This window comes from Fringilla coelebs (genome assembly GCF_963513975.1).
Source record: "Fringilla coelebs genome assembly, chromosome: 19".
Taxonomy (NCBI): domain Eukaryota; kingdom Metazoa; phylum Chordata; class Aves; order Passeriformes; family Fringillidae; genus Fringilla; species Fringilla coelebs.
In genome coordinates this window covers 3,436,055-3,463,845 of record NC_140045.1, presented here as the reverse complement: position 1 = coordinate 3,463,845, position 27,791 = coordinate 3,436,055, and the positions used below count along the sequence as shown (strand labels likewise).

The 27,791-nt window shown below is 40.3% G+C and overlaps 1 protein-coding gene across 2 annotated transcripts in view; it reads right to left on the bottom strand.

Moving 5' to 3' along the window:
• Positions 1–26,588, bottom strand: part of PITPNC1 (phosphatidylinositol transfer protein cytoplasmic 1) — a 78,650-nt gene extending 52,062 nt beyond the window's left edge. For both annotated transcript variants that reach the window (XM_084218504.1, XM_084218505.1), the window contains exon 1: positions 25,874–26,588. In XM_084218504.1, coding sequence (XP_084074630.1) covers positions 25,874–25,921 — 48 coding nt within the window. In that variant the 5' untranslated portion in view covers positions 25,922–26,588. The remainder of the gene's footprint in view (positions 1–25,873) is intronic.
• Positions 26,589–27,791: the final 1,203 nt, after the last annotated feature.

Below are 27,791 nucleotides of genomic sequence, written 5' to 3'. Positions count from 1 at the left end.
TATCAGTGCAGATATCAGCATCTGAGATAATCCAGTGGGACTAAGGGAGCCTTGACCATGCACCAGGGAACTAAAAAACTCTTCTAGGACAGGCATCCTTGCCTTACCCCTTGGGGACCAAAACCAGAAGTAATGATCAGCAAGAATAGCAGAGGAAGGAGCAGCTCCTGGTTCTGTGCTGGACTGTGCATCCTTCTGAAGTAGCTTGCACACCACCACTAACAGATAAATCAGTTTCTCAGTACCTCTAAGTGGGAATATCTTTCTTTCCGCTATGAGAATTTTGTTTTGTGATATGGCCTTTTGGAAACTTCCAAGTACAAAGAAGTTTCCAAAAGGCCACTTCAGCTGGAACAGATCCTGTTGAGTCCAATGGAAAGCCTCTCCTGTTGACTGCAGAGAGCTTTGTACGTAAGTGAACAAACAGCCTTCCTGCACTCCCTTCTCCAGTTAACCACTTCCTCATTAGTTAGAGCCAGCTGCGTCACTTGGAGCTGATCCTTTGGGTATAAGAGTTCATGGTGTACTGCAGCACCAGGGAATAGAGCTGAAAGCCATAACAACAAAATGTATAAACAGATAAGAATTCTGTATAGAGAACCTGGTTTTCTTCCTGCAGTCCCTCAGACCAGCACAGTGCTCTGAGACAGCACTGCTTATGTGAGTACTCCAGGCTGGAATCTGCTAGGACACATGTTTGAAATGGAAAACATGTAGCTCAAGGACTTGAAATGCACACACCCTGTAAAAAGCTGGGTTTGGAAAAAGTCAGAGAATTAATGTAAAGCATTCTGCTGTAGACTTCAATAATTGACAAAACTCTAAACAAAAACCACACAGACACACAAGCTGAACAAAAACCTCTCCTCACCAGAGTCTAAAAATACAGTTACAGAGAGATCATCACTTCCTTTCCTGCCACCCAGGGCCTTCTACTCCCCAAGTGCTCCTGTCTCTGGTTCAGACTCAGAGAGGAAGGGATGCTGCAACAATGGCAACCCAATGAAAGCTCTTTATCTCCTACGTTTTTGATTTTTTTATAGTATGCAGAAAAACCAGACAGCAAGACCAGAAACTTGTTGCATGGCAACACAGCTTGACCTTCTCTATTACTTTCCATAAAAATAAAGAATTTAGACAAACTTAGAGAATTCTTTGACATATGTCATGTGCCTGTAAATTATTCCTTGGGAAACATAAAAATGTATAATTGCAGAAAAAAATGGAAGAAAATATTAAAACATGAATGAAACTCACTAAAAATGTCCATGCCCAAACAGGTCTCCCAGGTTGGTCAGTAATCTAATTTCAGTCTAACATACTTTTCAATGCATGTGGTTCAGTCAAACATGTATAGCAGTACATGTCTGCATTACTTTTAAGTTAAAACATTGTTTTTATAGCGGTTTAGATAATTTCTACTATTTTTACAGGCTTGTGATTGTGAAACATTCTTATGACAAAATTTTTTAGTCTAAACACTTTATGAACACTCAGCTTTTTTAACCAGATAATGCCATGCTTTAATGGGAACACTCAGGGATTTCTCCAACAGCCCAAAGGCTGGGTAAATGCCAGTTGAAGAATTTCCTCACTAACAAATCAAGTGCTCTTGTGGACAGTTTCTCATTTGTTTTAAATCTCTCTCCTTTATTTGAAAACTTTTGGGGTGGGAAGAGAGGGAGAGGATGTCACACTGCCTGATAGGTGTTACCAAAACAGTGAAACCTCTAACATGTGGTATTTCATGCTGGGCCTGGGAGCTTGACTAGGAAGATTTTAGCAAAGTAGTTCAGGGAACAGCTTTAGTGGGAGCTCATGGCAAACTGTTCCTGCAGGATCCACATTGTCACTTTCCAGACACTTGTTAATCTTTAGAATATTCCATTCCTCTGTCTCTCACATTCATTCACAGAATGAATACATATAAGGTATGTTAATGGTTAATTATCCAACCTGGAAACCTAAATTCTCTATTTCTCTTTCTCTTTTTTTTTTCTGGTGGTTGTTTTGCCTTGTGCTCTGTATGGACTGCAGGATTTTCCTGAGAGGCAGATAACCATCTGGGCACTCTGAATTCCTCACTGCCACGGCTGAACTGTCTCCAGCACCTCAGACACACAAATTAAAGCTACACAGTGGAACAGCAGAGCAGGGATATTCCTCAGCTGCACCTTCCTTGATCCTCAGCATCTGATACACCTACATCCCAATCTTGGATTAGCAAAGCCACTACAGACAACCTGTCTAAGCAATGCTTCTTTAATATTTTCTTCTATCCAGGCCACAGACAATTAGTTAAGCCCAAACAAATTAATGCATCTAATTCTACTCTTTGATTGAAAGGATGGTAATGAACAGTTTGCTGCCTCAACTGGTCACAACTGTCACTGAGAGGCAGCCACCAGTTTGGCTCTGTGGGAAGCTCACAGTGTCACTTCTGTTGGAGCCAAGTGGTCATCTTGCTGTGAGCACAAAAGCTGGCAAGTAGGGCAATATGTGGGAAGAATTTGGCATTCCCAGTGGGATCCATCAATGCATACAAGGTTTGTGTATATTCTACTATCTACCATATTCTTTAGACTCTGTATATTCTAGCTGACCACACTAATTCTGCTGTGTGCTCATTCTCTTGTGATTCTGAGCTCCACAGCCACCTGATATAATCTGGATCATCAATAACTCACTAAATAAACAAATAACACACAGAAATGAAGTTACTTTAGAAAAGAAAAAGCACTCCAGGTATACAATAAAATAGAACAGATAACGCAGTGGTCTTAAAAATAATATCTAATGCAAAAAAAGGGGGTAGAAATGAAAAAATAAAAAGGAACTTTTTATTCCAACTTGTTTCTTTAAATTTAAATTGCAAAACCAATAATTACTATTGAAAAATATTTAAAGTGTTTAAAGTGAGGCCTAAACACAGAAGAGAAGTTAATGTGGCAAAAAAGCTGGTTTAGGGCAAGGAAAGATGGAAGGTTGTATTCAGGACTGCTGGATAACAAGTGCTTTCATGTCATTTTCCTATGGCACTTAGTGACATTAAAACTACAGAATCTGGCAAGCACGACTGATTATCGCTTTATTTTCTCATTCTTCCAATAATTTTGAACACACAAACACATAATGACCATCATCAGAGAGTACAAAAGCTTAGATCCAACCAAACAGGGCTTCCAAAAGGGCGAACTGTGCTCAATTCAATTGGTTTTAGTGATGGGTCAGAGCTCTCCTTTCACAGCTCAGAGGATTCCCATTGCCCAGTTCTTCCTGAGCTACTGAGAACAAATAAAAGATTTGTATTCTGGCACCTGAATTACAGTGAGTGGAAGAAAGAAAATTAAGTGTGAGTTTCAGCCTTGGGTTCATACAATATTTCCTGTATTACCTGTCGATGCTGTCTTCATGAAGGCCAGAAAATTCCACATGGAGCAAAAGTGCATCACAGTTCCCCCCAAATGTACAAATTCCAGCTCTCATGGCAGTCTGCTACCTTCCTCTATTTTCTTTTTTTTAATGGGCAAAAGAAGATAGAACAAGGATGACTACGCAGCATTATGGATCATTATGGACCTGGCTCTTGGTGGCCTCCTAACAAAATTTAGGAAACTGCTTGAGCAGCAGCAAGCACAGGACTGGTAGAGAACACCCTGACTGCAGGTGACTCCCTGAAAATCACTTAACTTTTGGTGCCAGAACTCACAAACTGGAGACTCAAACTCTCATGCAGCTGCCTTAACTTGGGAAGGCTCTTTTTCTTAAATATAGACCTTCCATTTTTCCTCCCAGACCTGATGTGTGCTACAGAGACACAAAATCCTCTTCTACAGCCAGAAGGTTTGAATTTAAGGCTTGCTATTTATATAGTTATTCCAGTCCTCAACTGTGCCACAAAGCCCTGACAGCCCCAGCTATTCAACAACTGACTTCCTGACACAAAGACAGCCAGGATGGCTAAAGGTCATTCATATCAATAAATACCTATGAACAATCAAGTTTATCTGGTTTTTATTTTTTTTTCATCTGTGGACTTGAAAGGATAATTCAGTAATTTCATTACAACAGGGAGATCAAACTAGCATTGGTTTTCCACTTACTATTGAAGGCAGTCCTTCAGGGCTGAAATATTACACTATTCCTTGCCATTCTATTTTTAGTTCCTTTTCTTTCCTGTCCTTTTCTATCCATTGGTGAGATTTATATCATGAAACTCTCAACCTTTACAAAATGGATGCTTTTATCTTTGCAGCTGAGGTGCCTGTGAAGTCAGAATGATGTGAAAGGTTTTCTGCATTTAGTACCTTTGCCACGTGAGTAACTGGCAGACGTCTGTGGTGTCACTGTCCCAGCTTTGGAGGACACACATTTAGGGAAACAATGAAGCTCAATATGCACTTTCTCAAGTCTAGAAATACAATCCTGAAGGGAAACTTGCAGAGACAGGCTTGCCTCTCCACTCATCCATAGTCCAAATGTTTCCTTAAGGCCATTTGAGTGACATTTCTTCTTCCAATGACAACAGAAGGAAAAAGTGACATTAAATGAATTCTCAGTTACCATTGCATATCATCCTCAAAATGATTTTCTACACATCACAACAACTTCATTGAAATTCCTAAAATTGCAATTGCCCCTGCAAGAATTCAAAACTATGAACAAAAATGTGCTGGTTTAGAAATACAGTGAAAGATAGAAGAAATTAATCTCAGACAGTGTCTCAGAGAACACCATCAGCCTGAAGATTTGTATGAGTAGTTATTAAGTGAGAAGCTCAAAGAAGTGGAACTGCCTTGAATTTTCTTGAAATGAAAGATTAGATGTGGGTTTGAAGGTTATATGAAAAAGATGCTGAAAGAAGATGAGTTTTAAGAGCTCTCAAATAATTAACCTGTGAAACAAGATGAAAAAAATAAAGAATAACACAGACATGGACTGCAATTCAAGCTCAGTGTGGGCTGGCTTGTTTGGCTGAACTGCTCTGTGCTCCCATGGTGAGATTGCTTCCAACTCTCAGGCCAATGTTTGCAGGTAATCCAGGTAGAGATAACCAACCCAATATTGCCCTCAGGACTGTTTCTATTCTCTTAGCTCTCTCTCAACTTTTCTTAACTATAACTTCTGTTTTATTACTGGTTTTTTGCAACAAATGATAAAGGACTTTATAACTGAAGCCAAATAACCGTTCTCATCTCCTGCTGATCCGTATTTGACTTGACAACGGCCACTGTCCTGCTGAATCTGCTCTGAAATATCAAAAGCAGCTGGCAGTTTGACTTAATCCAGTCTTGCTCTGACAGTAATTTCAATGAAGGCACTTGAGTGCATGTGTTGTGTATTTACTAGCTGTCTGTTTATATTGCTAACAATGATGTTGATACTGCAGCAGGTTACTGCCAGTTAAGTAAAACAGAAGTTTATGTTATCATCAACTACTTCTTTTAACACTGACATAATCAGTGTATTGTGTAAATATGTAGTGGTATTTTTCTGTTAACAGAATTGTATTTAAAATTAATATTATCAGTAGCAGTAAGTGGTTCATGTAAATGAAAATGAACCACTTCCATTGAAGAGATTTGTATCTAAAGTATGAGCAGAGAAAGTAACAGATGACCAGTCATTAACTGGCTAACAACAGCCAGTACAAGAGATTCTTCTCTTGCTGGTAAAAACTCCACTGAATTTTAATTGCATGATGTTTTACTGTGTCTACTTCAGGCTCAGAAAGCCACAATGAAAATGGCTCCGGAATGTTTCAGTTGCTGGTAAAAATAATAGCAATTATTAAATAAAAATGATTCATTGTATTGGAAATAAATGTCAGATTTTTTTCCTTTGGAAGGCTCTTATGCCTACAGGGAGCTAGGAAAGGGATTTGAAATTCAACAGACATGTAGTCTTTGCATAAATACTTATGCATGAAAATCCCTTGGCTAAATAGAAACCTTTAAATTTAAGTCTTTGCAAATACAGCTCCATATTCTCAAAGAAGCTTTTTAGGACTTTCCAGAAGAATTATCAAAATACTCTGTTCTTACTGCACACTCTCACGGATCCTACTATATTTAGGATATATGTTTCTCACGTTCTTTATCACAGACTTATTTCTATTGCTTATTCTCTTCCATCATATGGCACTGTGTACATTTGAAATGCTCATTTTATCCATTACTTCCATTATCTCAAGTGCAGCAGCCTGTGCAGTGCATCCCAAGGTTCCAGCACTGGTGATAAGAGCCAGCAGCTCACATGAGGCAGGATGATCAAACATCACATGATGGCACTGCCCATGGCAAGGGGTGGGGACCAGATGACCTTTAAAGGTCCTTTCCAACCCAAACCATTCTGTGGTTCTATGATAGTCAAGCTCTTTTTTTCTCAGAAGTTTGCAAAATCTCCCAAGATAATTACAAATAAAAACTATGCTTAAGGAAATCTTACTCAGCTTGTAAAGCCAGGCAGTCAGGAGCTACGGAAAGGGATGGGTGTCTGATTGGAGCTAAATGCACTTGGGTACCTAAACACTGGCACAATTAAATAATCATGTACCACTTTCTCTCCCTATCTGAGGCAGTTGCATACTAATGTGGATGATTTTACGTAGGGCTTCTGCTCCGTTTGCTGAAGTGCTGAAAAACATTCTGGGAAGGGCAAAGAGCGGCAGCTCAAGGTCACACAAAGTGAGGACTGCACATGAGCGCAGATCCTCTGGGCATCGCCTGCGCGAGGGCCCGGCTGCGAGGCAGGAGGATGAGGAATGACGGCATTTAGGCAATGGAGGGAACACAAAACAAACCACCTAATCCCAAATTTTTCACAAGCAATTGCTATTCCCTTGTTTCTCGTCATCTTGACACAAGAAATCTGATTTGGAGAAATACTAAATATTTACCAGATTGCCAGCTGCTAAAGGCTATGAGAACTCTTTTTCCAATTCCAACCTGCAAAATAAAGCTCCAAGAGTTAAATACTCAAAAAAAGGTGAATATTTTCAACTATTGTCTCAATATAGACTTTCGTCATCTGCAAAATTATAGAATTTGTCCATTTACAAAGTGTAATGAAAATAAGTTGATTAACATTTAGTAAATCTTCAGACACTTCAGTGATAAGCATCACTCAAAGCCATGGTAGACACTGGTTACAGTTTCAGAGATGTAAGTTAGCGGAAAAAGAGACAAAAAAATTACATGGTGAAAACATGGTGTTCACACCAGCCACACCCAGCCTTTTCAGAAGCCAGTTTTATGGAAAATATATTCAAAAAGCAGGCAAACCAAAACTTTATGGGCAATGTCAATTTTGGCACCTCCTAATTCTAAGTGTCCTTGAACTCTTAAATAACAATTTTTTTAATCAGTCTACATAGATACTGATATTTTAATTTCCCTGTGTTTTGGAATCTCTGGTAAAGGACAGAGGCTACTGAAATCTTTGCAGACAGGTGAAAATGAAGTGAGGTGGCTCTGAGCTCAGAGTGGCAGCTTGCAGATGTGCTTTTTCCTGCTTGTGCTTTTTTTTGTGGTTAAATAAAAGCACTCAGCTTTCAGTTCTTATCTTTTCAATGTGTTATATTCATGCTACAGGAAACAAACATCAGTATTTTGACCCTGTGGGTTTTTTTTTTCTGAAAACAAGACATTAATACAGGGTAGAGCAAGCAACAGCAAAACATCATTTTTTTAAATTGGAGAAGCAGCAAAATTAATTTTGAAAGCTTCTTCGTTCACAGCTGAAAGGCTTTGTACAAAACTTCATCCTGGAGTGATATTTTCAGCTGTAATATAGGGGTTAGTAATGGAAATGCTGACAGGCCCATAATTATGGAAGTGGAGCGGGCACCACTATAAAGTATATCAGATAGGCAACTGCTTAAATTCAGTACAAGGTATCAAAAGATGTTCCTGTCTGTCCTCATTAAAGCAGCACTTGAAATTCCTTTTAACCTCTGTGACCCAAACTATTAATTTGATGTTCATCAGGACACATACATCAGGATTAACACTTGCATGAATACACCCCATTTTGGGCTTCAAACTGAATTGGTGGATCATCCTAAATGGTTAAGCTCACAGAAACTGAAAAAATAAGTGGCAAGGCTCAAATATGTTATTTTACAGAACACAAACTGAAGCAATGTAAAGTAATAGAAAAATGACAGCCACATTCCTGTGTTCTGTGAGGATTTAAAGCTTCTCTTTAGAACCAGATAAGCAATGTGTGCAATTACACTATGGGATACTGAGGGGGGAAAAGTGCCATCACCTCTGTTCACTGGATCTTGTTTGACAGCCACCTCATCTATTGGCATGAAAGTCTAGATGCCTGCACAAATTCCATGCATGTAAAGGAAAGAAGATCAAGCCTGAAGGTCCAGGAAGGCAGGTGGGTGAATAATATGCTTATAGGCTGTATGGATTTTAATTTATGTTGTTAATTCCAGCAAAAACATTCACTAAATCGGTAGCATGATTTTTAATGTGCACAGTATATTCTATTTCTGTAATATATAAATTCTGAAATATCATCTGACCGTTGTCTGCTGTAATAATGTTCTTTTCTTCAGCAGACACAAAGAGCAGCAGGAGGTTACCTTTGAATTATTTCTAAGCATACTCTATATCATGACTCCAACAAACTCATCCTACTTCCTTCTCTGCATTAAGGTGCATGAAAACTACAGAAAGAGTGAATTGACCTCTCATGCATCTAGCCAGAAAATCAAAATTTTGGGCCAAGTTCTTCTGAATAAGCCCTTTTCCAAGCATAAAGAAATAATTAAAAAAAAAAAAAGTGTTGCATTCTGTACAAATCTATGTCTAGAGCTCTTATCAAGTAAGTGAAGTAAGGAATGTCACATTCTACAGAAGCTTGCCTCACTGGAAATGGGATTGATGGTGTTTTTGATGACTAGGTAGAGAAAGAAAACATCTCACTGAACAGAAAGTACTTTCCCATGGAAAGCTGGAATAGTACTATTTTGAGTAATGCCCTACTTAAGCACAGGGACACCCTCACTGTGTCACTCACACAAACGTGATTTGCATGTTTTGATGGTTTAAAACTCTGCCTCAGACTACAGCAATGCCTTCTACAAGATGATTCAGAAGATTATTATATTTGCATATTTCCCCCATTCCTGGCAGCAAAAGCTTCCACGGGCCATCAATTCCAGGACTGCAGCCACTACAGGAGAGCACGAGCAGCAAAACAAAAAGGTCCCAATGTCTGCTGATGTCATTCCTCATAAAATGCGGAGCACAACTGGGGCTGCCAGGATTCCTGCACTTGTAGTCCTGGGATGTTTCAATTTTCTGATCAGGAAAACACATTTTCTCCTGAGGAGGACAGGATTTCAGATATCAACAGGAGACAATGTAATTTTGTAGTTCCAGAACATGGAGCCACGTGAGGATCTTTGATTATTAACTCTCTTGCTGAAGAAGATGAGGCAGCAAAGCAAGAAGTGCCAGAACAGAAAAATGTACTGGCTTACCAAGGCAGGCTCATTCATCCCAGATATCTAGTGACCAGAAAAAAACTTCCTTCATCTTGTGCCATTTTGTCCATATTATATATCATTTAGCAAATCATTGAGTTTACAATTTTATTAGGAGTCATTAGGAAACAGTTTAAATTTTCTAACATAATTTGGTCCTCTGGTAGCAGAGTTTAAAGAACACATAAATGTGAATGTCATATGCAAAAATGATTTATGGTACTTTGTGGGAGAGTAAGACAAAGCACTTTACCTAAAGCCAGCAGAGATCTACAGAGTGCAGTTCAGGACAGAATTGTCATGCACATCACACACAGCTCCTCATTCAATGAATTCTCTCTTAGGTTCATATTTTTGCATTCTTAGTGCAAAAGAAGGGAAGCTCCCACTGGCTTCACTGTGTAGAAGTGGACCTGAGAAGGGCATTAATCTTGCTGACCAGCATGTATAGGAATGCTGTCAATTAATTACAAGCATATCAAATGCTTGACTGCAGATCGTGTACCTGGTGTGCTTCTCATGTACTGATTTACTGTCAGGGAGGAGGTTAGAGTGAAAATGTAACTACAAATCAAAGTTAAACAGGGACATAGAAATGGATCTCTGTTTTCAAGATGGACAGTTCTGTGTGTGCTGGGCATGAACCAGGGCTGTGGTGATGAAACAACAGCAGAACTGTGTTTGCTCCTGGCAGTGACAAAGTGGGGAATCACTCCTGAGCACAGGACCCTGTTAGTTTAGATGCTGTGCATCCTACCAGAGCTAGGATCTAAAATAAAGCAAACATTAGTTCCTTTCAGAGATGAAACAATAAGAAGAGTTCGCAGCTCCAAATGGAAACCAGGGAACATGAAATCCTGCCAACCAGCACTTGGCAAAACAACTTCTAATATAATATGCAAATACTGGTGCACTGATATTACTTGCAAAAAATATTAATAAACTGCCTGAAATCCTAACTATTAGCATTACTGCTACCTCTGTGATTCTCTTTAAGAAACAGTCCCCAAATAGTTGATGGTTTAAAGGAATAAGAATTTAAAAAACAGTAATAAAAAATCCTCTATTGAAGTTTAGTGCTTACATGTAGGAAAGCAGATAGCCAAGGTAAAAAAATCTCAGTTGTATTCTAAAGATTGCATCTTTGCATTTACAATTAATTCAGTATGTTCTGTTGGTATTAAATTATAATTCTATACTTTCACCAAGTAAAGACAGGAGTTGTATTAATTTGCTTTTCGTATGCTTTTCATTTGCTATCATCTATTCAATGTATTGAACAGAAAATTGAGAAAGAGCATATGAGAGTGGTTCCTATTACTCAAGAAAAAGGAAAAAAAGTATGTGACTAGCAAAGCTTGAATGCATAAACACAGAGTGAAATTTAAGAGAGCTTTAGTGAGGAGAAGTCATGTGTTAATCTGTGTTTGAAGAGGTCAGCACGTACACAGCCAGAGCAGACCCAGTGGATAACGGGCAATTTAATATCAAAAGCCCATTTTGCCAAGGCCACAGAATCACAGAATATTCTGGGTTGGAAGGGACCCACCAGGATCATCAAGTCCAACTCAGCCCTGGGGATGTACAGGACATCCCCAGGAGTCACACCACATGCCTGAGAGCACATTGCCCCATATTCTAAAAGAAACAAATTTCCCATAAGGAAGGTCACTGCATGGACAAATTGTTTACAAGGTGCATTAAAAAGTGAAATAAATAGACAAGGAATTTTTAACACTGGAGAGAGGGCACCAGCTAAGTCCCAGAGGAATTTGTGGTGGGTCTGAAAGTGTTCCACTCCTCATTAACGATGGTTGTAGCAACTTAAGATAACTTGAACTCAACAAGGATGGAAAGCTACATTTTCAAAATTAACCTCCCACAAAAAGGATTTAAAAGAGGGAGTGGGAGGCATATTACAGAGAGTACAAAGAGAAAAAAGGAGAGAACACAGAGGATACAGTTACAGTGATCACTTGCAGCCTGCAAGGCTCAGAGAGCAACTCTTGATTAGATGAAAAGCTCAGTAACTTTATCTCCTTGACCTTACAGGGAATGAACACCTGGGACGCTAGCTTAAAATTCTTTAGCCCCAATTCACCACAGGGTCACCTCAGCACTGCAGATGGAAGAGTTCAGGGATGAAAACTTAGGCTTCACTGTGGTCTTCTACACACAGAGGAACCCAAGAGCTCCCAGTTTCCCGCTGGTTAGCCTGTGTCACCCAGCTCTGGTACTGCTTCTACTTCTGAAAAAGAGAGATACAGCTGAGCCCCAGGGCTGAGCAGTGTGAAATTACAGAGGAACATCTCAGAAGGTCAGCTGAGAGGAAACCAGACCTCCCCTATTGGCAGTGCAGGAATACAGGGAATACAGGACATGAGCCTTCAATCTGGGCGAGTTATTTCTCCTTCTGATGAAAATGCAGTGCACATCCCAGAGCTATCCTATCTCAAGTAATGATTAATTTGTGGAGTTGCACAGAGTCTGCCTGAAAAGGATCCCATACTCAGGATGTCAGAATGGCTTTATGCCACCCACAGGGCTTTGCATTTTCATGACAGCCATTCCCTGAGCAGCTTCATTAGACAGATATGCTGAAACGCTGGCTTCTGTCAAGAAACCTTTCACAGAAGAGTTTGCGTATTTTTTGAGTTTATAAAAATTGTTGAAGATTTAACAGGAAAAAATCCCAGCAGCTTGTTATTCCATCAGTATAAATGCAACATATGAAAAAATAATCAATCTTTGAAGCCTCAGAAACTGTTTAAACTAGCATCAATATGCAGGTATGAGAAATAGTAAAAAAAGTCTACAGATGCTCTATGCCGTTTAGACTTTGATGATATAATTTTTCTTTCCCTGTTTTCTAGAATATCATAAGCAGATGCAGTACACCAATTTGCTACAGAAAGAACACAAGGAACCAAATTTTCAGCTGACTTACCGAGGTGAACTTCATATGTCAACTTGCTAAGTTTGCTGTGCCTCCAAAACAGTTTTTGTTTAAATCTGACATATGCAAACAATTTGCACACATAAATCAGTGGGGTGATGAAATGTTGATAGAGCTGAAAGACCTTTTACTTTGAAACTCTTGACTAGAAGAGTCAAAAGTCCAACAGTAAAAGAAGGGTTTGCAAGATAAGACAGGCAAAAATGTTCCTCAACAGCTCAGTCATTATTTTTATGTCAGTGATTGCATGATCAAATATTTAATCATCAAGTCTATTTCTTTTCCTACATAGTTTGCTTATATTTCCAATTTCCAAAAAATGGAAAATACTTTTAAATGTCACCTGATGGAGCAAGTGAATTCTATTGCTTTAAACCTTATTATTTAAATTACTTTCTCTGAAAAATGCATTCTGTGTCCTTCCTTTTCCCCTTACTTTTCACTTCTTTTCTTTTAACTGACAAAATGGGTAAAAAATGTTTTAAACCAAGAGCATTTTCACTGCAGTGTAACCTGTATTTAAAAAGCAAGGTACTAGAGAAATGAACACAGCACAGGAGCAGGGAGTATCAGGAACCACCCATCAACACCAAGATAAAAATTCATGCTACAATTTCACACAGAGAATCGTGACTGTTAAGAATGAATATTCATAGGTAACTGCTTAAGAAAAGTGTGAAATAACCTGATATAAACTCAACAAAATGGAGCCTGGTAAAGCACAGTGGCAAAGCTTTCAGAAACTTCAAGACTAAATTCTGGTTTGTGGCTGATGAAGACCTTGGTGAAGCAGCAGCTTGACTCCAGACTTGCTCTTGTGCCCACACAGGCAACACTGGTTAGAAGAGGGAGGTAGTTATTTCCCAGGTCAATATCTATTTAGAGGAGATTTAGGCAGCTCCAAGGCAGAGGTTCACACAAGGACTCTGGGACTTTCAAACTTAGTACCAGCACCAGAAGAAAGCAGAGGTCCCACATCTCCAAAAAGAGGTGAAGGGACAGCTGAGCTGGGAAAACTCAGAAAGGCCAAGAAAAACCCAAGCAGGAGACTGAATTTCCATTAGATCTGTGAATCCAAGACATGGTCCTTCAAACACATGATCTACTAATCTACATTAATCACCTTCAGCAATGCTTTTTTAATTTCCTTTGATCAAAACCATCTTGCAAACTCATTTTTTTTTCCTCGACTCACTGTTCTTGTTTCTTGTCAAAGTTTTGAATTGGCTACAATGCCGAGTCCTCTCCTTCCCTTACCATTAAATATGCATGAATACTTCAAAGCCTAATGCTTTACTGCACACTTACTGTTACATGGAAGTTTGTGAGTGGCCCTAGGGAATGTCTGTAACAATAAACTCAATCAAGTGCTACCTATAACATAAGCCTGGAGTAGCTCACTTAATTTGCAAGTCTAACTTCCAAAATTGTGGAAAAGGCCTGCAAACAAAGATGTTAAGTATAAAAACCCATGGAAAGGAATGCAATTGCTGTGAGCTTGTAAAAGGCCTTAAGGACCTCCTTGCAAAGCTTTAAGACAGTCTCTGACTCTTGGTCTTGTGTACAAAGCAAGTGACACTGGTTTAAATAACATGGGCATTTCCAGCCAATGTAAACCAGCTTAAAAACCAGAATATGACAAAACATACCATCCATGAAAGCTATTTTGTTTGGCTTTGCTTTACAAAATGGTAAAATGTGAAAGGAAAATTGAGAAACAAGAAACAACCCTGAGTTAAAGAGAAAACTCTGTGTATGCACACATCTCCTGCTCCTAAAAATTCATTTTATATCCTATAGCTATAGGAAAAATTGGAGGATCCAATAAGCCAAACTTAATAAAGACCAAAGTCTGACAGCTGCTTCTAAAAACAGTACAAAAATCCTCAACAGGAGACTGCTGAGCAGAACTCAGGCAGCAAGCTGCACTCTGCACTTCACTGCTCACACAATTGCACCAATTAGGCATCCTTGGTATGGGTCTATTAACACATATTTTATAAATGCCTTTGATAATAACCACACTACCCTGACTGAAGTATTTGCACCTGGTTACTTTACACTCCTGGGCATATGGCTTTTTGCAGTAAATACAGAGCATGAAATTATTTTGAATTATTGAATTTTCACATCTTAGACTATTTTAGGAAGAAAAATCTACGACACCTTTTCCCCCCCACCTAAATGTTAAGAATAATTTAGGATCGTATCTGCGTGTTTCTGCCCTATTACTCTGAAGAATGGAAAAATATGTACCTATTCACATGTGAAAACATGTATTTATATATTATGTGATTCATGTATGATGTATTGTAGAAATACCATTTAACTGGTTCTGTTGGAGTTGACAAAATTTATTTCTTATGGTCATGAGAGGGGGATGCTTTGAATAGTTGTGATAGTAGAATGTGTCTTGCCCACATGGAAAATGTGGAAAACTTTGGTGGAAAACAGAAGGAAAGGAAGAGTTGAGATGAGGTAAAGGGCTAACGTGTGGAGATCACAAGCAAACAGCAATTGCTGCTCCTCAGATGCTGGTCAGGAACCAGAGTTTTAGCAGAGCTCAGTCCCCAGGGGGAGGGAGAGACAGAGACTTGGCCCCGTGCACCAGAGCAGCTCCTTCCCTCCTGCAGAAGAACATTTGCTTCTGAAGTCTGAAGTGGAGGATGCTCATTGATGGCCACTGACATTCCTTGGCCTGTCACAAGACAAATCACTCATGTTGTTTACTCCAGTCCTGGCCACTGAAGACAAACTGGCATGTCTGAAAATGTCTTGGCAAAGAGGCAGGAGTAGAGGTATCTACATTTAACTTGTAATATGCTTGCAGCACGATTAAATAAAAACATAACCACCTGTTACCCTTAATTCAGTGGGAGTATCAATTTTCAATTATAGCATTTACTATCCACCCTCAAGTATGGCAAGGAACACCATAGCAACATAAACACAGTCGTGGCTGCTTGAGAAAGTTAAATTATAAATAGCAATGTATAGCCCATGAGGTCCTGGAAATAAACTAACTAATCCATAGGCATTTGTTACTATGACATAACATTTCCACTCAAATGCTGTTTGCCTCATCTCAAACTCCCTCAGAACAGATTTAGAAGTTTGGCATCACTTAACTCCAAGCAAGTTCAAGTTCAGACATGAAAAAAAGCAGAGATAGTGGAGAAAATAAACTATAGCAGAACTGTGGAGAACAAATTAACAACAAAACCAACAAAATCCCTATTTAGGCTTTATTCTGTTTTCACTGAAGTTAATGGGGGAAAAAATCCCAACATATCCCAAATGTATAACAGAATCCCCTTAATATAGACAAACATGTTTTTATACTGAATCATCCCTGAGGAGAAAAAAAAGAACAAAGAAAAAAAGAAAAAGAAACAAAAAAAAAATGGGCTTAACTGAATAGCAAATAGTGTAGAAATGCAAATAAACTTAGTAACCCTCTGAGACATTGGAGAAATTTCGGAACTTGGTGCTCTCTTTAGCTTCATTCTGGGAGAAAGGGCCATGGTAACTGCAGGAACACAGGGGTTCAACTCGAGCTGAGTACTCAAGAGGGAGCTGAATTATCAATTGTTCCAGTCTGCTGGGCAGTTCCTTATTCCCTGCAAAGGCCAGGCCAAGCAAGAGCAGCAGCTTTTTGCCAGCTGGCCACATGCCTGCTGGGGCTGGAGAGGCTTCCTCACTTCCAAGGGACCCAGGGCTCAAAGTGGGAGAAAGGAGAGGAAATCAAAGGCTCTGTAAAACTAGGACTTGGTGAGAGCAAAGAGGTAACTGAGAAGTCTGTGGTGTAAGGACAGCAAGAATTTCACTTACTGTAGGCTCAAAGACATTTTAGAGTTTTGACACAAATCTGGGGCCTTAATCTAAGCAGGTGATAATGTTATTTAGGTTAGGCAAGAATAATAAAGATTTAGAGACATCAGCTTGGTCTCTTTCTTGTTCAGAACAACAGATTTGAGAAATTTTTCTTTTAGTTTATAGCCATTGGTTAAAGTCCACTTTTGATGAGACTGATAAAAATCTGTAATGGATCTCCTGAGATCAATGGAATTTTTTCAGATTTACACCATGCAATTAAAATGGAATTTAAATTCTCAACATTTCTGTTCTAAAAATATGCTGTGTTTTATCACAAATATTTGGTGAAATCTTGGTTACTCTGACATCAGTGACTGCACTCATTGGTGTTACTATGGTCTAATTTTCACTGACTGTTTTTCCGTTCACCCAGAGTGAAGAAAATAAAAACTGTCCCACTGAAGGAAGATTTAAATCAATTTTATATCAAGTCTGTGGGATAAAAGAAGCAAGCAGGTTATTTAAGACTGTAATGTGTGTATTTAATGTGCTTCATTTGGCTTATTGCAAGTCATTGTACAATAATTTATTAAATGAAAATATTACCTAGAGGTCAACTAATTTGCACTTTTGAAGAAAACCTGACAAAATCAGAGAATTAGCTGCATAAATGTGTCAAACATCTTTCAGAAGATAAGATTATACATACTAGGGCCAGTGTTCAAGTGAGACTATTTAAAAGCATCTATGTATGACCAGGAGAGATCCCAGCTTGGCATGGGTAAGCAGTTCAATAGAATTGTCATTGTCTTTACCTTTCTGATAAAGACAATTTTTTAGTTCATGGTAGACTTCTGTATTTTGGGAACCTTTCAAGAAGATGGTGCCACTAGCACAAAGTTAATAACTTCTATATAAAATGAGAGCAAAAAACCTGAAAATATATTCAAAAATTAGTTGTATTTGTCATCAGTGGCTGATTGTTAATCAAGCACTTGAGCAACAGTGTGTGTCACACTGGAGTGTCATTATCACACAATTATTTTGTCATGCATTGTAATAATATTTTTACAGAAAAAAAAATGAACACAGTCATTAATTGGTCAACACATTAAACCTAAGATGACATTAAGTGTGATGAAATGGAAAATAGGGCATTCTCAGCATGCTCACAGAAAACAATTCCCACAGAGTCTAAGTATTCCTAAATCACTTGGGCAAGACTAATCTTAGAACAGACACGTAAAAACTCCTAAATAAAGACCATGATTTTTCTGGAGAGCATATGAAGAAGTCTTTTACTAAATCCACAAACATTCATGTCCTGTGACTCACATGACTCCTGGTGCTTTAAATTAAGTGTGTGTGCAAGTTATGGATGTGCTGGAGCTCGGAGGGTGTGCAGCAAAACCAGCTTTGGAACTGCAAAAGTACGAAACCAATAGGACCCAAGACTACTTCAGCATTTTCTAACCACAAACAAGAAAAAGATGGAAGATACATATTTTTTTCCCCAAGAAGAGCCATTAAAATGTCATTCCTACAATTTAGCACCCTGCATTGTACTTTAGAAAATTAAAAATAACTTTTTGATACATATCCAAGGATTCAAAATTGGCTGATCACTTATAACCAAAATTGGAAAGAAATTATGAACTTAGAAGGAAATAAACAAGACTAAGCCTAGACTAAAATCATTATATATAAACACAGGTGAAGTTCAAGTCTGGTTTCTTCCACCTACAGAGTGTAAATCCATCTGTTAATCCAACTTGAAATCTAAATTACCTTTTCTTCACTCCTTTTTAAACACAGTCAATAATCCTGGGGAGCACCTTTCTCCTTGCTTTTCAGATGCCTGCAGACACTGGCAATTACACTTAAATACATGCACAACATCCCTACAGAGAGTTCTTCAGGCTGCACTGGAGGGCTCTCACAGCAAATTTGCATGAAATGTCATTATCTGCTTTATTTTGGTATAAAGTCTCACTAAATCTACTGCTGATCATGATAGATGCTCTATGAATCAATGAAGATAAAGATAAATAAAAGGAAAATTATAACTCAGTGAAAAAAAAATTTAAATCCAAGTAAGTTTTCCATTAAACAGGATACAAAGGATTATTCCTTACCTACAATGACTGAGAATATTCAAGAGTTTGCATGTGTGTGTTACCCATCCTCAGAGTACATAATGGTTGTTTGTGTGTTAGGTTGGACAGCCAAAATGCAAAGCCTGAGTGAATTTTAGCATCCACAACTGACTTGCTTCTATAAGAACAGCCCGGGGAACACATTTGTCAGCTCACACAGAAGAATTTAGTGAATGAATCATTGTTATAAATGATGGATTTTCCATTATCTGACTGGGCAGCCTTTTGTACCCAAGAACATGATCTCTGACAGATTTTAACATGCAAATGCCTATCAGACTCAAATGAATACTCATGAAGGAAAATATATTTTGTAACCTTTCCTAATTAGTACAAAAATCTTTGTCTTCCTCCAATCTAAAGGGCTTTATAGACTTTCAGAACTATTCATCACCTGAATTTTTTATAATATATGCAGTCAAGAACATGAACATTTGTATAGTTATTTTATTTCTATATAGTTATATTAGTTATATAGTATGTACTATATAATGTATATAACATTATATCTATATCTTTTATCTTATATAATATATATATATTCATTATTATTATAGTTATATAGTTATATTATTTCTAACCTTAAAAGTATGAAGAATGAAGAAATCAAACAGACTGGACTATGGGAAAATGTATTTGATATATCAGAGCTATCAAACTTCAAGACACCAATATTGACACCAACATTAGGTACATAAACAGAAGTTGTCAGGTATTATTAGGAACATAAACAGAAGTTGTCAGAATTTCAAAAGTGCTGATCATTCAACATTAACATCAACTCTTACAAGAACTTCAGGTTCTCAGCAAGATGAAGTCCTCCCCAAAATACTAACCCCCAGAAAACTCTAAGTTTTAAAAGCCAGTATTGACATTCTGTGTTTTCCTCTCCCTGTTCTTTTGTTTCCAAATCTACATTATGTTTCAAAAACAAACACAGCTCATGGAGTTCTTGATAGCATCAAGGTTCTGTAGAGTGCTTTAGCTACAAAATGTCCTAAAGCACCAACAGGCTGCATTTTCTTTTGTGTGAAACGGAAAACTGGCCCTGTATTTTGCTAACAAAGCTCTCAAATTAAATGTGTGGTATTTTTTGCTATATATACACACACATATATATGTGTGTATATGGATACATATGCACCTTAGTGTTGACAAGGAAAGACAGAACAAGAGAGATAGAGAGATGGATGTCAAAGTCTGGTGTTCCTTGGATAATATCTAATCTTTTCCACTGAAAGATTTTTTTAATGATTTACACTGAAGTCTGCAGAACAAAGTTTGTCTTGTTTCTTTCACAGAGTTATACTGAAATGTGCAAACAGGAGTAAGGGGGAAAACTGCATATTTTTGGATTTCTATTTGCAGTGGAAATCAGTGAAGGTTTGACATCTGCTCTGCATTGCTGTACTTTTACAGCTGACCACAACTAATGTAATAGGGCCAAACCAAAGAAGGGTATTTATTTTTTCCCATGCTAAAAACCAGCTCTCACTTTCATCTGTTCATTCTTTCAACTAGACCATGGACCAAAAGAAAATGGAATAGGTATTCTTCCTTGGTGCTAATAGTTACCTTCTGGTGCTTTCTCTCCTTTATCTGTTACAATGATTCTTCCCAAGCCATAAGATTTAAGGTGAATTTAAGGTCACATTGTGTGCAGCACAGGCCTTGTGAGGAGAGTAGACATGACCCCCCACCAAAGACCACATCCAACCTCTTTGCTGATAAGAGACATACACGAGGAATTCTTTTAAAGGGTAAAAATATGCTCAGAATGGTGTAAAGAGGTTTTCTAGCTCAATAATTAACTCTGAATCCTCCTCAGACAAACGTGTCAGGGCCTCCACTGTATTAACTGCAAAAGGCAGGTGAGCCTGCTGATGTTCTCAGAAGGCATCTCCTGGCAGAATGATTAACTACAGCAAAAGGTCCTTTATGTTTCACAGCAATTCAGTATATTGTACAGGAATTGGTGTGAGATGCATTAGAGCTGTTGATAGCTTATATTAAAATAGCACAATAAGCCTCTGTTTTTGCTGGGCAACCTCAGCTCAAAAATGCCAGATAAACATTTTCTACAGAGGTCATGGGCATGACACAATCCAACTATAGTTTCATTTACAAGTAATTAAAATAAATTAAATTTGATAAGAATACTTCATCTTAAGTTTGTTTATAGTCCTCTTGCTTTTGACCAACATACTGCTTTTACAAGTGTTCCATACGTTTATATAGTCCTGAAAATATGTTCAGTGGCTATAGTTGGGAAATGAAGGAAATGGGCACAGTTGACCATTATTTAATCTATCTGTTTGCAGGATGAGTAGATGTAGTTTGCCCTGCAGCAGATCACTGTACTTAAAAAAATTATTTTACCCTTTATACCCAACTAAAGGCTTTGCTGTACTACATACATATAGTTATGTCCAAATATTGTAACACTTGCTGACTCTCAGGGCATAACAAGCCTTTCTCATATACTTTCAATGAGCTTTAAATCTGTCTGAATAAAACATGTTATAACGTGTACCCTTTGTACACAAAATGGGAGACTTTGAAACCTTCTAAAGAAGAAGTGTACATAAGATTCAGAGGATACAAATGCTGTTTACACAGATGTTGTTGAAATAATTTTATGTAAATAATCCACACTGGGAGAATTCATAACGTTTGAAACAAGAACTAAACAATGGATATTTTTATAAAGCAGCAAGGATAACACCTCTAAAACCAGAATTTGTTAATGCTGAAAGGACTTTTTGTTGAAAAACCATGATCTGCATTTACAGACATTTTGCAGGTCTCTGCTTGTTTGTATTCATGACAATACAGCTGTTCCTCCACACCTCATGTAGGCAGTGCTCCCCACAGATTCAACTTGACTTTTATTTAAAACACAGAGTGGGAGTGATTCCACCAGCCTCAGCAGAGATAATCTTGGTTGAAATAAAGAACAAAGGAAAGAAAAACCTGTCAGGACTTTAAGTACTGGCCATGCACATACAGTTACAGAAACCTTAATGGCCATCCCTGTTTCCAAGGAAAAAACCCTATGACTTCTGTAGTTCATTTGATGTTCAGCTTTCAAATTTACACAGCCCAGCTTCACATCACTCACAGCATTTTATAGCAGTAACAACTAAATTTTCAACAGGATCCAGCAAAAATGTCTTTCCATCTATTTTCCTAAAGAATGATCACTGTGCTCACAAATCAAGAATTTCACTGTACTTTGCCTCTTCCAGAAGAGTTCAGTACCACACTAACCTATCACATTTGGTTTACATTTTCAGATATAGGTATCTCTAAAGCACAAACCCATGTAATCCTTCCTTTGAAAAACTGTGGAATTCTGATTGCAGTAAGCTTAAAGCCTGAGAATTTTTTAGCATCTCTGCTCTTTTCAATTGCTTGGTGTTCTTTTCACTTCCTTGGGAATGTGGTTTTTTTACTGATGATATTTAAAACCTACAATGCAGCCTATTATAATATTCTCTCATATGATGTAACAAGCTATTTGTAAGAATGAACTAACACATGAAAATGCAAGGGGAAAAATAACCAAGCAGCAGGCTTATTTATTAATTGCAGCTGGAATGAAGACTGGTAACATATCCTGTGGAATTGCTGGAACAGTTTTTACTCGCTTTATGTACTCACGCAAGGAAAGGCTTTTTCTAATTTAAAAGGTCTCAATGTTAACAAATGGATTGAATTTGCCAAAAGTACCATAAATGAGGTAAAGAATGACTTCTCATTGGCGATCATATTGGTTTTGTCAACCAACAGTCCCATCCTGACCTTATTTGCAAAGTTCTTACAGCAGATGTTATTATTTTGCTTAGCAGTCAACACAGTGCACCCTTTCTCAAAATATTTTAAAGCTGATCAGGCAGCTTGTGACTATGCACATGAAACAGACCTAAACAGCTGTCAAAAATTCAATTTACTGAGGAAGGCTCAGCTTTGAATAAGAACTGTAGTGTGGTGCCACTGCACCTCAGCAAGAACTCTTGGAACAACTCATCTTTCCTGGTGCTCATGGACAAGGAACAAATATGCATCTCCAGCTCCTGTATCCTGGCTCAAAATACACCACTACAGTTCAGTCTGCAGCAAACTGCATTTCCTAGGAGATGTTTTCTTTGCAAGAAAGCATTTGGCCTCCAAGCAGACAGGTAGATAAACAAACCTCCTATAAATATTTGGGTATCTTATCTAATAAGGGCATCAAGGAAAGAACGCCTCAGGAACAGGATCTGCAGTAGCTAATGAAGGAATTTCCTATCCACAACAGTGCCAGAAACTCTTTAAACCTGGAGACAGTGCTGCTGTTACACTGACATCTATGAGTTTTCAACTCTTCTCTAGAGATAAATTTAGGTTGTGATAGTCAGCCAGAGCAGCACGAACTCCTCCACTGCTGCCTGCACAGGTATTTACACGCGAGGTCACGACTTCCAGTTACTTGCCTGGACATTACACAACACTTTACTGCACATTTTTTCACATTACACACAAAATCTGACTACAGAAGATTGGATACAGGTGCTTGGCTGACTGAGCTAACACTTCATCTTCCTGCCTGTGTGAGATTATTTTCACAGGAATGATATGGAGACCACTGGTGTTGGTGGCAACACCACAAATTAAGGACATACTTCTTTCTCATTCATGTTGTGAGACTTCTATGGATGGATAACTGGCAAGGCAGTGCTAAAAAAGAAAGCTGCTCAAGGAAATGCTTTTGGATGTATGTATAAAGTGCACAGGCTGAAAGGCAGAACATCCAAACAACAGAAAAAACAGAGTTTATTAAGTCTACGTAAGAAAAACAGCACAAAAAGGGAAACCATGTTGTTGTACTGCATTTTTCCCACACCTGTTGAGACAGGACCTCAAAAATTCTTGGGTGCTTAACTGCCAGTGGTGTCCATGCAGGTCAGGTACTCAAGTGCCGCTGCACAACAGAGCCCAGCATCCCAACTCTGTGGGAAATTGCAGCTCCTGTGGAATCTGCCTTTCCCTCTGAGCCCACTGAAAAACTGAACTTCAGAGTGACTTTGCACCCTGCAGAAGGCAGTTTGGGCCTCTTAGAACCAAAATGCTCCTGCCTTTTGAAGGGTGAGCATTGCCCCATGATGTTCTCCTGACAACAGCACAATGCAGCACCTTGTTCTACACAGATGGCAAAAAATCTCACTGTGTTGGTAGTTAATGTGCAACTGAGGGTAAAAATAAGATAACAGCACCTTCCTGAGACTGCAAGAAATGTCACAAAGATGAACCACTATGAGAAATACAGTGTGGGACTTCTTTAGTGTGCAAATACTATAAGAAAAATAAGGTATTTGCTAATTTTAAAGTTTTGTACTGGTTCATTTTATGTTAAACATCAGACATATTCTAGGTTCCTCATTCAGGCATCTCAGCTACTGTGCTTGGATTAAATAATGGATGATTCAACATAAGAGAAACTACAAAATCGAGTATCTTTACTAATTCTGTTAACATTCTAGAGAACAAATGACATCCACCATTGCCTTCTGCCTCACCATGAATCAACCATTCTTGTTTTGGAAGATTTTTGAACTTTTCTGCATCTGGAAATCTTGTTTAACAATAATGTTTCAAAATAAATTAGATCTGCTCCCTTCTGATGATGTAATGAACTGTTATTAACTAAGTGTGCTAGTCTAAGGGCATCAGGAACTGGCTTGGATAAAATGTTGTCTACATTAGAGTAATGCAATAAACAAAGAAAATTATGTATTAAAAGAAAAATGCCATCCAATATCACAGCATACGATATTGGATAACTTGGATGGAAACATGCTAGAATTAAAACTATGTCTATGTAACTTCATGGATATGGTGGTTTTAGCTCCTGCTCCCAGCAAAAGGAATTTCCTGAGCAGCCTGAAGTAAATATTTGGCAGTTCCAATTCTGACTTTTAGAGAACTGTTAATTTGCCAAATCTGAAGATACGAACAAAAAAACCATTGAGATGACTACTCTGTCACACCCGCGAGGACTTCTGCACATATACTGGAAAAAATAAAACTGTGCGGCAAAACACTCGCCTGGATGGAGCCAAAGAACAAATGTGTACATTAATTAGCGGATTAATGAGCGAATTGGGGCGCTCCGCCCGGGAACCTCGGCTGGGACTCTCCGGCGGGGCCGGAGCGGGGCCGTGGCACGGTCGGAGCGGGGCCGGAGCGGGGCCGTGGCACGATCGGAGCGGGGCCGGAGAGGGGCCGTGGAGGGGCCGTGGCACGGTCGGAGCGGGGCTGTGGCACGGTCGGAGCGGGGCCGGAACGGGGCCGTGGCACGGTCGGAGCGGGGCCGGAGCGGGGCCGTGGCACGATCGGAGCGGGGCCGGAGCGGGGCCGTGGAGGGGCCGTGGCACGGTCGGAGCGGGGCCGTGGAGGGGCCGTGGCACGGTCGGAGCGGGGCCGGAGCGGGGCCGTGGCACGATCGGAGCGGGGCCGTGGCACGATCGGAGCGGGGCCGTGGAGGGGCCGTGGCACGATCGGAGCGGGGCTGTGGCACGGTCGGAGCGGGGCCGTGGGGGGGCCGGAGCGGGGCGCCCCCTGGCGGCCCCACCGCCGCTCGCGGGACCAGCGGAACTTTGCGCGCAGCTCGGCGCAAAATGCGCGGTCAGAGAGGGCACGCTCCTCTTCGCGATGCCAAATCCGCAGCAGAAATGACCAAATAAGACAACACCGAGGTTTTTTTGTACTTGCAGGACACGAAACCATAAAGCACTATCTCCTTTCCAAACGCCATCGGGCCTTTGGACGCCTAATTGCACCCGCAAACACTCCCTGAGCCCCAGTAACTCCAGAGCACGCGTAGTCCGTGTAGGTATTACTGTCTTAATTAAAACAGTGAGCAGGTGGGATGCCTGCAGATAAATAAAAACATAATGCTCCTAACACAGAGTTCAGAACATCGACAAAGAGCTGTTTGACTTTCAATGACTTCTTTAAATGACAACAAAGTTTTACGAATAAATGATCTCTCTTCCCCACCTGTACTGGAGTTTCAGGCCACGTTCAGCTGCGAGGGTATTTTAAGTAAAGGTGAAATATGTTTAGAATCTGGGTTTTGGACAAACGCTTTATCAGATAGAAATTTCAGCACAAAACATTCCCTTGCAAATATGCATGAAATTCCTCTTAAAAGTCTGGTTGGAAAATCTTTATAAACAATATTTTGATGACACAATGCTTTTGATACACTAAAGTTACCTTCGTTCCTGCAGGATTCCTATATTTTCCAATAAAAACATTCCTCTCTAACCAGTCATCTCCGACTAAGTTCATTACACGAAGAAAAAATATTCAGCAAAACAAATATAACCTCAATTCGCCTTGCAAGAGAAAAGGCTCGGTAAGGAACAGCCTCTCCGGTACGAGCGCGGATCTTACCTCTTCAACTGTCAGAGGCATACAGATCCGGTACTCCTTCATGAGCATATTCCTGCTGCTCAGTGCGGACCGGCGAACTGGCAGAAAAGTGGTGATTTCTGCACAGAGATCACGACGGAAACCAAACACCGGGGGAAAGAATTAAGCCTCTTTTCTCTGTGCGCGCTTGACAATGTGTTCACAAGACAGTAATGCAACCATCCAGGAAGGCTGACCCAGCAAGAAGAGAAACCACCACAACCGCTTCTTTCTCCCAGTTCTTCCTCCTTCACACTGCGATCATGGGAATCTCACAGACGCTCGCACCGAGATACGCTACAAAGTCTCAAACCCCCACCGCTCTCGCCCCAGCCGAAGACATCCGTCGGAAGTGCATGGAAACGCCGAGCTCTCTCGCGGCTGTGTCAAGACATGCCTGGGGCGGCGAAAAGAACAAACGAGCCGAAAATGTGGCTTTCGCCCCCGCCGGCAGCACGTCGGGCGGCAGGAGAGATGCGATGCTGATTCCCAAGACAAAGGCTTTTTATAACGTTGCCTTCCCCGGCTGCCAAACGCGGCTCCCACCTCCCCGCCGCAACGCGGCTGCGGCCGCCGCGGCTCCCGCTGGGCTCGGGGGAGGGCACGGGGGGGCAGCGCGGCGCTCAGGCGGGCGGCCGCAGGTTCCCCGGCGCAGCCGCGGCCGGGGGTGCTCACGGGCGGGCGGACTCCGCGGGCACGGAGCGGCTGCAGCGGCGGCGGCCCCGGCGGGGCTCGGCTGACATCAGCGGGGCGGCAGGAAGGAGGGAGGGGGCCGGCGGGGGGGCAGCCGCCGCCGCCGCTCGGGCGGGTTCAACGGGGCCGGGCCGCGGAGCTCCGGGCAGCGCCCGCCGGCGCCTCCCGGCAAGGGGACACCGGCAGCGTTGAGCCCCAAGAATTTGCGATTTCAGTTAATTCTGCCGTGAAGACTTCTCGGGTTTTGGAAGTTTATTGCCCTACGCGTGACAAGGCACCTTGCAGAGCATTTACACCCCGGTGCAGGAGCGGCGAGCCCGTGAGCCTCGGGCTCACACCCGCCTCCTGGTACAAAAGGAAAGGAAAGGACAGCGTGGGCTCGGTGCGGACATACACAGGATGTGGAGGCCTCACCCATTTCCCTTTTGGTCAGCCCTCCGCTATCAGCCAGCACATTTTGCAGCACAAATAAACCCCTTTTTTCATATCGTTTTTTTACTTACAAATGACATGCACAAAGTTCAGTGAGAAAACGCCTTCCTCCTAGCTGAACTATAAAGCCAGAACCGTTTTAGGAGGTCTCCCCCCCTCCTTTAGCGAGGAATTTGTTAGCGAAATAGTTTTTTAATATGCTTGGGGGTTGTGTTTTTCAGAGAAATTTACCCATCATTAAGTTACAACTTGAAATGCACAGGAACCCAATTCTGAAACTACGTGGGAACCCTGAATTGTTACACAACCTCAGCATTTCATGTTTAAAATAATCATCCTGCTGTTTCTCCTGTTCTCCCAGTGGCTATAAAGCCACTTCTCTGGATTGCAGAGAAGCACTCTAAGAGCAAAACACAAGACACTGTACAGATAATGGTAAAATATACATCTGCACTCACATACCCGTTATTTGCAAAATAATAAAAGTGATGAAATACTGTATTTGGGACAGTTAAAGAGGAATTTAGGTCTAGAATGAAACGTGTGTTTCATAACAAGAAAGAGCAAAGCCCCTCAGAATTTCATTGGTTCTGGATGTACATTTCAGAGCTGTGGGTATAATTCTCAGCCCAGAGGACACAGTGCCATCTCCTGGAGCCAACAAGGTCTGTTTGCCAGCCCCTTGCAATAATGGCACAATATTTCACATCCCTGCCTTCCCAGGGAAGTGCAAACACCTACACAAAGAAATAAAAAATCTGAGAGCTCTATTAAC